Here is a 12675-nt window from a genome sequence, read left to right on the forward strand (position 1 = left end):
CAGAGGAAATCCAGATTGCAGCCTGGAGACATAGAGATGGAAAACAAGAAAGAAAGGTTAGGAGACATGAAAGACAGGGTGAGAAGATTCAAATAGTTTAATTGAAGTTTCAGGAGTGAAAAGAGAAAAAAAATGGGTAGAAGCAATATGTGAGAGATAATGGCTGAGAATTTTCTAGTATTGATGAAAATCACTATCACAGAGCTATGGAGGCTAAGGAATTCCAAGGAGGATAAATAAAGACAAACTGACACTCAAATGCAACATAGTGAAATTGGGGAACATCAAAAAAGAAGAGCTTAAAAGCAGGTAGGGAAAAAGATTATCTTCAAGGGAATAGCGATTAGACCAAGAATAGAAACCAGGAGAATGGTATCCTTAATGAGCTGAAAGAAAATACTGTCCATCCAGAATTATATACTCAGCAAAATTATCTTTCAAAAATAAGGTAAAATAAAGAAATTTCAACCAAACAAAAATTGAGTTTGCCGTCAGCAGATGATCACTAAAAGAAATTCTAAAGAACATAGTTCAACCAGAAGGAAACTGATCTTACAGAGCAGCTCTGATGTTTAAGAAGGAATGAATAACAATAATAAAAAAGGAGTAGATGTGAATGAACACTAACTGTATAAGACAGTAAAGATAATGTCTTTCGGGGTTAAAGAAGAATAGAATTAACATATATGTCAAAAATAGCAGATGTCGGATGGAGATACTCATATCATCCAGGAATAGGATAAAGTGTTTATTATATTTAGAGGTTGACAAACAGATTGAAGAGCCAAGGAACAGTAAGCATATATTGAATTTTGACATATAACAGAAGTAGCATAGAAGATCATTGGGGAAAGGAGAGACTACTTAGCAAATGATCTGAAAAAATTGGTAATCGGTAAGGAAAAAATAACAAAAAGGATGCCCACCTTACACTACTACACACCAACTCCAAATGGATAGGAACTTAAGTATAAATTTTCTTAAACAAGACAAAGAAAATGCAAAAATGCAAAACATAAACAATAACTTCTGCTCATCAATAGACACCTTTAAAAAAGTGAAAAGTCAAGCTACTAACTGGGAGAAGATATTTACAATACATATACCTGAGAAAAGAGTAATAAAAATAGTAAAAAATGTCTGCAGATCGATCAAAAAGACAATAACTCAATAGAATAATCGGAAAAACATAAGACCAGGTATTTTGAGAGGAAACATATTGCTAATAAGCAAATCAAATGATGCTCCAGCTTGTAGGTAACCAATGCTATCAAGACCATAGTAAAATATGTTTATACCCACTTAATTGGTAAATATCAAGAAATTTGACAATACCAAGCCTTAGAAAAGATGTGGATCAATGGGATATGTTATACATTCCTCCTGGGAATATAAATTGGCCCAACCACTTTGGAGAACAATTTGTCACCATCTCGAAAAATAAGGTATTCACACACCTTATATATAACACCCAAAAATTTCAATTCTTTGTCTATACCAAAAACACTTTGAAATATTGATACCCAATGATTTATACAAGAATGTTCATAGTAGTACTGTTTGTAATAGCAAAAAACAAACAAAAACTTGGAAACAACCAAAATGCCAATTAACATGAGAATGAAGGAATAAATTGTGGCATATTCCCACAATGGAATACTACACAATAATGAAAAAGAAGTAATAACTGCTACTGTAACAACATGGATGAATCTCATAGACAGGACATTTAGTAAAAGAACAGAAAATAAATTAACCAGAGCCACACATAACATGGATAGATATCGTTAATAATGTTGAATCTAAAAGCAAACCCTACTCCTGGGTATGTACTTAAGAGGAATGAGTAATTATTTTCCCCTAAGTACCTGTACAAGAACGTTGATAGCAACTTTATTCATAATAGTCAAAACCTGGAAACAAACTAAATGCCCATACAAGAGGAGAATGGATAAATAGTGGTATATTCCTATAATGGAATACTGCATAGCAATGAAAAACAATTAATAATTGCTAAGTGAAACAGCATGGATTAGTCTCATAGACACAATCCTCAGTGAATGAAGCCAGATGTAAAAGACAATGGCCAGGGATCCCCTGGTGGCTCAGTGGTTAAGAATCCGCCTACCAATGCAGAGGACACAGGTTCGAGCCCTGGTCCAGGAAGATCCCACATGCCGCAGAGCAACTAAGCCCGTGTGCCACAACTACTGAGCCTGCGCTCTAGAGCCTGTGAGCCACAACTACTGAGCCCGTGTGCCACAACCACTGAAGACTGCGTGCCTAGAGCCTGTGCTCCACAACAAGAGAAACCATTGCAATGAGAAGCCCACGCACCGCAACAAAGAGTAGCCCCTGCTTGCCGAAACTAGAGAGAGCCCCCCACATGCAGCAGTGAAGACCCAACGCAGCCAAAAATAAATTAAAATAAACAAACAAACAAATAAATAAAAGACAATGACCTGATATACATGATCTCATTTTTATGAAAATCAATACAGTTAGGCAAAACTAATCTTTGATAACAAAGGTCAATTCCTTTTGTTAGGATTAAAAATTAGGAGGAGGTATGAGGGAGTTTTCTGAGTTTGGGAAATGTACTATATCTCAATCTAGATGGTAATTACATAGATATATACATATATAAAAATCCATTGAGCTGAACCTTTAAGATTTCTGCACTTTACTATATGTAATTTATACCTAAGTAACCTTAACAATGCAAGATCCAGAAAGCAATATAATATTTTACCCTTTTATAAAATTCAAAAATCAGTGCTACTAATAAATAATAATGTGCACAAGCGATAAAACAAGAAATGATAAAATAAAGAAAGAGGGAAGGAAGTAGGGAGGGAGGGAGATTAAACATAAAATTCAATATGGTGGCTACCTCCAAGGGGAGAATAGGAGAGGAATACCACCTGTTTCTTGGGTTGGGTGGTGGTTTTATTAGTGTTTGTTATTTCATTTAAAAGCAATTAATTAGTTTAAAATAAAATCTACAGGAGGGCCAGGAATGAACCAATGATGATAGTGGGTCATGAACCAAGGGTCATGATTAATCTAAATTTTGATATTTGAGTTTATTTTTATGGCACAAATAAGTACCTATCCACTGATTATTTACCTGATCACATTTCCTAAATTGGTTAAACTTAAGTTAACTCGTGATCCTTCCCTCAATCTGTCACCTTCAGATCCTGAAGATTTCTGCCTTTCACTTCCAGCTAAATCCACCAAATTAATACTGGATTGTTTGCTGAGGTCTCTGTCTAGAAAAACCTGTAGGAAAGCAACACAGGTCATGCTATTAGAGTGGCAGCAGACTACACAAGAAGACAATCTATTTTACATTCTAGCATATTTTTTCTAATTGTATTTCACACTCAAAAAAGATGTAATAAAATTTGCAAGTTAAAATGCCATCCTCTTTATAATGACATTTTACAATAACATTACTAGGTTCAAATGTCTCAGTTGCCCCTTCCCAATTCTGCAGAGCTACTTTCAATGATATATTAGATATTAGTATTTCTGTGATCAATAAGTATTTTAAATCTACTGTGAAATCTGCAAAATAAGTAACTGTTCAGGATGGTGTAGTCATGTAATGGAAAGAATGCCACAGGTTCCCTTTCTGTCATGTAACTGTGGACAAATGATTTAACTTTTCAGAGTTTCAGCTTCCTCAGTTGTAAAATAAGGATGATAGCATGCTTTGGGGATGTTATGAGGGTAAAAGATAATAGATGTAATGGTTCTAACCATGCCTGGCATACATAAATAGGTGTTCATGTTGTTACTGACACCAATAAACAGAGTAAGATCATTCTTTTCCAGTTAATTTTGTCTCTCGCCTCTAAAATATCAAGTTTAAAAAATAGCAGGGAAAACCATATTTAAAGTTTATAAATTTCAGTAACATGGTAAAATTAAGTGAATAATATTTAAAAGTTTACAAGGTTCTTTAAAATGCAGAGTGCTATTTAAACTTCTCAACATTCCTATGAGGATAACTATTCATCTCATTTTTACAGAACAAGAAACTGAGACTTAGGAAAGGTAAGTTACTTCCCAAAGTTTCAGAGCTGGTAAACAGAGTCATACATGGTCTAGTGTTTTTCCACTATTCTTGGTTAGAGCAGGACAATCTTTACTTATTACTGTTTTATCTGTTACTAGTGCTGGGGCTTAGGGGATGGAGGTGGTAAAACTGTAGCTAAATGTTTAACCAGGCTTTGTGAATAACCATGTCTGAATCAAATTGTCCATAACTGTAGAGGTCACTCGGTGATATCCACCAAGGAGAATGGAGGAGAAAAGTGCGCTCTAGTTTACCAAAGATTCTATTTAGTGGGGCGTTACATGGATTACCTGATTTCAAAGACTTTATCTTTGTGATTCCAAATATCAGAAAGACACTTCAGTATCTGGCTAGGCTCATGGATCTGAAAGTCGGGCATTATTATTTTGGTGGTGCACACAGAGCCTACTAGTAGAATTCTCCATGACAAACCACAGACCCACTCTCATATCTCCACACTTTGATCAACTCGGGGGTCAAAACCTGTTTCCCAGAGCATCGAATTTACTTGAGGGAAAGCAGTCTTTAGTCTCAGGGGCATTTCTGGGATCTGGTAGGTCTTACTGCCACCCCTCTGTTAGTAACGGGCTCACTTAGGCCGGGGTTGGGGGGCATGGATGTCGGGGGAGGGAAGCAAGGAGACAAGTGCCTCACTTTCTCCTGCTTCTGACCCTATAGTCTATGTGTGGAAAGAGCCACCTTAATCCATAGATCAACTCTAAAAAGATTCCATAATACTCACCAGCCCATAACGCTACTGGGAACCTTTCCCTGGACCCCCTTGGTGGGAGGTGGGGACAATGGCATCCACTTGAATCTCACCTGCTTGAACTGAATGGTGATGACCATGTGAGACCGGCTGCTGCTGGCATTCATGTTGGTCGAAGCTGTGGTCCTTATTTTTGTTCCTTGTTCCATCAGTCTTTCAATCTGGGCATAGTTCTCACAAGGCACTGACTTTAGACCATCCACATAAAAGCCCAGCTGTTGGTCTTCCCTTACTTTTAGCCCTCCAGGTTTCTTGGTTTTGGACAGCAAATCTTTTACCTGTGGAAAAAAGAATAAATAATGCAAAATTCAGGAAGGCAAGGATTTTTGTTTATTTCACCGTTACAGCCCTTTCTAGAATACATTAAGTGCTCAGTAAATATGTATTGGATGAATGAATAAATGTTAAAGTTCTGTAGGCACCAGACCACCTCATAATTTAAATAAGTAAGGAATAGAGAAATGACAAGCAAGAAAATATGGAAACCTGCTGTAATTAGTGAAATCAGAAGCATATATTTTTTTAGAAATTCAGTTTTATTATGTTCAAGTACCTAGAGCACTTCAACCAGACTGCGAGGTCCCTGAGGGCAGGGCATGTTTCTTTACTAGGACAGTAAATCCTAACATGGTTCCTGACATGTGATAGGAACTCAGTGAATGCTTGTGGAGAAGATAGCGTAACTGAAGCTAAGCTAACAAGTAATGTTTAATACACTGAACATGGAGTATTGGCGGAACTGCTTTTATAGCATGAAAAAACATTTTAGTCGGTATCTACAGTTGTCTGACTTTACACAGGTGATTCTAAAGCTTTTGTGCTTGAAAACATGGTTCTCGGATTATCCTAAATATTCTCCTAGCAATCTTGTTAACTCTTGTAGTTGATCCGCAACTCCTTTGTGAATAATATGAAAAGAAATGATCCCAGCCTCTTTCTGAATTATCACAAATTTTGTATTACAAAGTAATGAAGTCTTACTTTCCTGAGAACAGTGATCAATGAAACTTAAAACACTTAAAAGTTAGTAACATTCAAAGTACCTAATGTTCTGCCTAGGTTAAATCATGCTGCAACAAATGCCACCACTGTGAATATCTACTTCCAAGGGAAACTTATTTAACCCAAACAGTATTTGCTACAGCCAAACCTAACAAGAGACTGTGGGTAATTCTTTGGATTTTCTTCTTATTATTGGAGATTTGTGTGATGTCACACTTAGACCATGGCCTCAGGTGAAAGTCCATGTTGCCTCTCCCCCCAAAAAGCCACTTCTGCCAAGGCACAGTAGGTCGAGCTATGGGAGCCTGGTAGAGCCAGAGTCCCTAGAGCAGGTAGTTGATATTATACGATGCAGGGAGATCTGGGCTGGGAATCTGACCTGGGCTCTTAGTTCTGGTTCTGCTTCCAAAGTGTGAGAGCTTTGGAAAGTCTCTTATATCCCCAGTTTTCTCCTCATAAGAGAAGAGCGATGGATAAAATGGTCTCTAAGATCTCCCCAAGTATTCTGTAGCTTTAAGTCCTAGAGTCAAAGCAAGATCACAGATTGAATTCAGGAAAGCAAATTAGGACATTGGACAGAAAGGTCAGAGATAAGCAGACATCAGAACGGAGGCAACTCTGTCTTAGATAGGAAGCCTTTTCTATAACGTCCACTGAGTGATTATAAATTGTAGGAAGCGGCATTTAAGGCTGAAGATGTGTCTGAAGAAGGCTTATTAGAAAAAAGGTAAGTAGGTTTATCTAAATGGAATATGGAAGTGCCCAGAGACAAGGGCAGATCCTGGTACCTGATCCTCCAGGTTGTACCTGGAGATTGAATCGATGGTTATCACGAGAACTTCCTCACTCACCTCAGCTCTTATGACTCCTAAGTCTGTCTCTATCTGGCACTCCTTCAAATATGACTTTGCCGCTAGAGAAATCTTCTAAAACCCCAGTCTGATTCTCTTATTTCCCTGTTTAGAACCCTTCACTGACTCTCCATTGCCTCCCAGACAAAGAGCCTTTGCCTTTTAGCAACTGATGTTTAGCGCCATCTACTGATGTTTCCCTGTTCTCACCTCCCCACATGCTTCCAGCTCCGGCTACACAGGACTCTCACTGTTCCCTTAAACGCCATGTGCTTTCACGTATCCGTGGACTTATTAAATACGAATCCTGCTGCCTAAAGTGTCCCCCAGGCCTCCTACTGCCTCACCAAACTCGTAAATATCTTTCGAGGCCCAGTCTAACTCTGTTGACAAACAACACCAACAGTATTAGTTCTCTCTCTTCTATGCCTTTCTTTTCACCATTCATGCGGCATATGTAATATATTTTATTACTATCTTCAGTGGAGGTTATATCTTCTATGAAACTTCTCCATGACAGGAATCATTCTCCATGACAGGAAGTACTGCTGGAAAAATACCAGAGACTCGTAGAAGATGAGACATGAAGAAGTATTTCATGAAGTATTTCATGAAGTCTTTCAAGAAGTCTTTCATGAATACTTTCATGAAGAAGTATTTAGGATGGCCAATGTCCTTATTTTAGAGATAAGAAAAGAGAACTCCAGAGAGATTATCCTCATTAATAGGTATCAGTAAGGGACCCACAATGTGATGCAATTCTCCCCTGTTCCTTTCACAGAACTTCATAATAAAGGAAGTAAAGTTGTCCTCCTGAAGTTACTGGTATGAAATAAAGGAGCTATACTGTCTCCCAAGCCCATCAACTTGACAGAAATAGAAACTTAATCTGTGACCTTAACATAACAACCCATTTGAATTTACTATCAACCTTCAACAGTAATAAATGGCTCATGGAAGCATATGAGAAAAAAAATGGGTATTTCCTCTCCTTAATATAAAGAGAAAAACACTGACAGATTTATTCCTTCAGTAATATTTATTTAGTAATGATTAAGTGCAAGGCATTGGGATAGCACTTGGGGTTACACAAGAAATCTTGGGGTATGAAACTACCCTTAAGAAACTTAGAATTATAGATACCCCTGTCAATTTACCCATTCAGCAAACTTTAGGGGCATCCGTTCTAAACCAAGTATTATACTAAGTATTGCCAATAGAAAGGTGCAATTATCCGTTCTGGAGATACAAATATGTAAATAAAATTTTACAGTATGATATAAGCACAAAGAGGAAAGGTTGCTCAATATCTAGTGTTTGATAAGCGCTACGTTAGAAATTTAAGATTCAGTGCATCTCAAAGTGTAGTGTCTTGTTTTAAATTCTCTACTTTATAAATAAGCAAACTGAGCTCTGAGATAAAGTGATATCCCAAAGTCACAAAGCTAGTAAATGAGAGAGCTGGGATTTGAACCCAGGTTCTATGATCAGGCAAACTATGGCCCATGGGCCAAATTCAGCCCACCACTTGTTTTGGTATGATCATTGAGGTAAGAATGTTTTTCACATTTTTAAATGGCTGAAAAAAATCGAAAGAAAAATATTTTGTGACGTGAAAATTAGGTGAAATTTCAAGCTTCAGTGTCTGTAAACAAAGGTTTATTGGTATGCAGCCATGTCCACTCACTTACATACCTCTGTGGCTGCTTTTGTGCTCTGAGGGCAGAATACAGTAGTGGTGACAGAGACTTTATGGCCCTCAAAGCCTAAAATATTTTCTGTCTGGACTTTGAAGATAAAGTTTGCCAACCACTGTCCTGAAGCCCGACTGACTGAAGCCTTAGGATGTATAGAGGAGCTGACATCTGAGCTGGATTTGAAGTTTAGTAGTTTCTTTAAGGCCAGAGAAAGCAGGAAGGGTATTCCAGGTAGGGGAAGATAGATGTAGGAAAGAATGACATATTCTGGAAAGGAAGAATAGTTCTATGTGGCTGAAGAATAGAATGCGTGGAGACACAAGGACATAAAATGAAGTGGAACCTACCTAAAATGAGGTAGGTTAGGGCTCAATAGTCAATGCCAGGCTAAAGAGTTTTGACTTTATCTGTAGGATAGGTGAGGGGGAGCCTCTGATATTTATTAAGCTGCAGAGTCACTCAGATTTGTGTGTCAGAAAATATAATCACTGTTACCTGTTCATTGTAAATTTCCAGCATGCTGAATGTAACCTGTATAAAAAAGGGCATAAAGTAAATTAAGATTCTCTTGAAGCAGTCATCTTTGAAAAAAAAAAAAGTACTATGGAAACGAGATAAATGTACAACAAAGGAAAAAGCGAAATATTAAATACAGTAAAGCTCTTTTTCACAAGCAATAGGAGATTCTCAACTAATTTTAATGATATGGAGGAAGTTCTTAATATAAATTAAAAACATACAAAACATTGCATGTGTGTGTGCCTGTGTGTGTGTGTTTCAGCCTCAACTGAGAAGAGAAAAATGTTCTTTATTGCTCACTCTCTGATATGAACATATGCAGAGAAAAAGATTGGTCTTTAACCCTACTGTGCTTTTGGAATAATGCTAGCCAAGCTTACACCCCTTAAACAGGAGATTGGGGGAATCTGAACTTCTCTAGTCTAGAGAAAAGGCTCTAAGATACTGACATTTTGCCACCACCATCCCTTACCCATGAAAAGCTGGCTTATCTGTTAGTCACCCTGTGGTGAGTCCTGCCAGTCAAACCTTACCTCCCCAGAGCTCCCAACTAGCTTCAGAGAGCATCACATTTTAAGATGAACAAATGGGAGGGGAGATCAAGAGGGCAGCGCAGGAGGACGCTAAGCTCACCTCCCCTCATTAACACATCAAAACTACGTGTACCCGTGGAGCAATTCTCACTGAAAACTAATTGGAAACCAGCAGAAGGATGCTTACAAAACCAAGGCTATAAGAAAGATCCACAGAGAATCGGGTCGGAAGGGAAGAGAAGCAATCAAGTCGGGACCTGTGTCCCTGGGAGGGACACAGAAGAGGAGAGGTATTACACAGGCTTGGAGATCCTACTGGGGAGTGAGAGGTTTGAACACACAGTGGGCAACCCAGCCCTGGGGTCTGACACCGGGAGGATGAATTCCCCTAGCTGCTTTGAAAACCAGTGAGATTGACAGAGGGCTGTAAGAAACCTAGACTCCACTCATGAAGAGCGTGCACACACTTGCTTACTCCAGAAATAAGGCAGAGGAAGCAGATTAAAACTGCATGGGAGGGCTTCCCTGGTGGCGCAGTGGTTGAGAGTCCGCCTGCCGATGCAGGGGACGCGGGTTTGAGCCCCGGTCCGGGAGGATCCCACATACCGCGGAGCGGCTGGGCCCGTGAGCCACGGCCAATGAGCCTGCGCGTCCGGAGCCTGTGCTCCGCAACGGGAGAGGCCACAGCAGTGAGAGGCCTGCGTACTGCAAAAAACAAAACCAAGGGGCTTCCCTGGTGGCGCAGTGGTTGGGAGCCCGCCTGCCGATGCGGGGGACAGGGGTTCGTGCCCCGGTCCGGGAGGATCCCGCATGCCGCGGAGCGGCTGGGCCCACGAGCTATGGCCGCTGAGCCTGCGCGTCCGGAGCCTGTGCTCCACAACGGGAGAGGTCCCAACAGTGAGAGGCCCGCATACCGCAAAAAAAAAAAAAAAAAAAAAAAAACCAAAACCAAAACCAAACCAAAACAAAACAAAACTGCATGGGAGGGGAGAGGGGGAAGATGGCAGAAGAGTAAGATGCGGAGATCACCTTCCTCCCCACAGATACATCACAAATACATCTACACATGGAACAACTCCTACAGAACACCTACTGAACGCTGGCAGAAGATCTCAGACCTCCCAAAAGGCAAGAAACTCCCCACGCACCTGGGTAGCGCAAAAGAAAAAAGAATAAACAGAGACAAAAGAATAGGGACGGGACCTGCACCAGTGGGAGGGAGCTGTGAAGGAGGAAAGGTTTCCACACACTGGAAGCCCCTTTGCGGGTGGAGACGGCGGGTGGCGGAAGGGGGGAGCTTCGGTGCCGTGGAGGAGAGCGCAGCAACAGGGGGTGCGGAGGGCAAAGCAGAGAGATTCCTGCACAGAGGATCAGGGCCGACCAGCACGCACCAGCCCGAGAGGCTTGTCTGCTCACCTGCCGGGGCGGACGGGGCTGGGAGCTGAGGCTCGGGCTTCAGTCGGATCACAGGGAGAGGACTGGGGTTGGTGGCTTGAACAGAGCCTGAAGGGGCTAGTGCACCGCGGCTAGCCGGGAGGGAGTCCGGGGAAAAGTCTGGACTTGCCGAAGAGGAAATAGACTTTTTCTTCCCTCTTTGTTTCCTGGTGCGCGAGGACAGGGGATTAAGAACGCTGCTTAAAGGAGCTCCAGAGACGGGCGCGAGCCGCGGCTAAAAGTGCGAACCCTAGAGACGGGCATGAGACGCTAAGGATGCTGCTGCCGCCACCAAGAAGCCTGTGTGCGAGCACAGGTCACTGTCCACACCTCTCCTCCCGGGAGCCTGTGCAGCCCGCCACGGCCAGGGTCCCGGGATCCAGGGACAACTTCCCCGGGAGAACACATGGCGCGCCTCAGGCTGGTGCAACGTCACGCCGGCCTCTGCCACCGCCGGCTTGCTGCGCATCCGTACCCCTCCCTCCCCCCGGCCTGAGTGAGCCAGAGCCCCCGCATCAGCTGCTCCTTTAACCACTTCCTGTCTGAGGGAAGAACTGACGCCCTCAGGCGACCTACACGCTGAGGCGGGGCCAAATCCAAAGCTGAACCCCAGGAGCTGTGCGAACAAACAAGAGGCTCTCCAAGCAGCCTCAGGAGCAGCCGATTAAATCTCCACAATCAACTTGATGTACCCTGCTTCTGTGGAATACCTGAATAGATAACGAATCATCCCAAATTAAGGAAGTGGACTTTGAGAACAAGATATATTATTTTTTCCCCTTTTCCTCTTTTTGTGAGTGTGTATGTGTATGCTTCTGTGTGAGATTTTGTCTGTATAGCTTTGCTTTCACCATTTGTCCTAGGGTTCTGTCTGTCCATTTTTTTTTTTTTTTACTTAAAAAATTTTTTTTCCTTAATTATTTTTTATTTTAATAACTTTATTTTATTTTATCTTTATTTTATCCTCTTTCTTTCTTTCTTTTCCTTCTACTTTTTCTCCCTTTTATTCTGAGCCGTGCAGATGAAAGGCTCTTGGTGCTGCAGCCAGGAGTCAGTGCTGTGCCTCTGAGGTGGGAGAGCCAACTTCAGGACACCCGTCCAAAAGAGACCTCCCAGCTCCATGGAATATCAAACGGCAAAAATCTCCCAGAGATCTCCATCTCAACACCAGCACCCAGCTTCACTCAACGACCAGCAAGCTACAGTGCTGGACACCCTATGCCAAACAACTAGCAAGACAGGAACAGAACACCACCCATTAGCAGAGAGGCTGCCTAAAATCATAATAAGGCCACAGACACCCCAAAACACACCACCAGACGTGGACCTGCCCACCAGAAAGACAAGATCCAGCCTCATCCACCAGAACACAGGCACTAGTCCCCTCCACCAGGAAGCCTACACAACCCACTGAACCAAGTTTAGCCACTGGGGACAGACACCAAAAACAATGGGAACTACGAACCTGCAGCCTGCAAAAAGGAGACCCCAAACACAGTAAGATAAGCAAAATGAGAAGACAGAAAAACACACAGCAGATGAAGGAGCAAGATGAAAACCCACCAGACCTAACAAATGAAGAGGAAATAGGCAGTCTACATGAAAAAGAATTCAGAATAATGATAGTAAAGATGATCCAAAATCTTGGAAATAGAATAAATGCAAGAAACATTTAACAAGAACCTAGAAGAACTAAAGAGGAAACAAGCAACGATGAACAACACAATAAATGAAATTAAAAATACTCTAGAAGGAATCAATAGCAGAATAACTGAGGCAGAAG

The 12675-nt window shown here is 41.3% G+C and overlaps 1 protein-coding gene across 1 annotated transcript in view; it reads right to left on the bottom strand.

The window, feature by feature from the left end:
• Positions 1-12675, bottom strand: part of LOC136118419 (kinesin-like protein KIF28P) — an 85101-nt gene that overhangs the window by 38142 nt on the left and 34284 nt on the right. Inside the window, exons 4-6 of the mRNA XM_065871692.1 lie at positions 8902-8937; positions 4910-5134; positions 3131-3285 (exon numbers count right to left, since the gene is read on the bottom strand). Of these exons, the coding sequence (XP_065727764.1) occupies positions 3131-3285; positions 4910-5134; positions 8902-8937 (416 nt within the window). The remainder of the gene's footprint in view (positions 1-3130; positions 3286-4909; positions 5135-8901; positions 8938-12675) is intronic.

The sequence above is a fragment of the Phocoena phocoena genome, chromosome 1, assembly GCF_963924675.1.
Source record: "Phocoena phocoena chromosome 1, mPhoPho1.1, whole genome shotgun sequence".
Taxonomy (NCBI): Eukaryota; Metazoa; Chordata; class Mammalia; order Artiodactyla; family Phocoenidae; genus Phocoena; species Phocoena phocoena.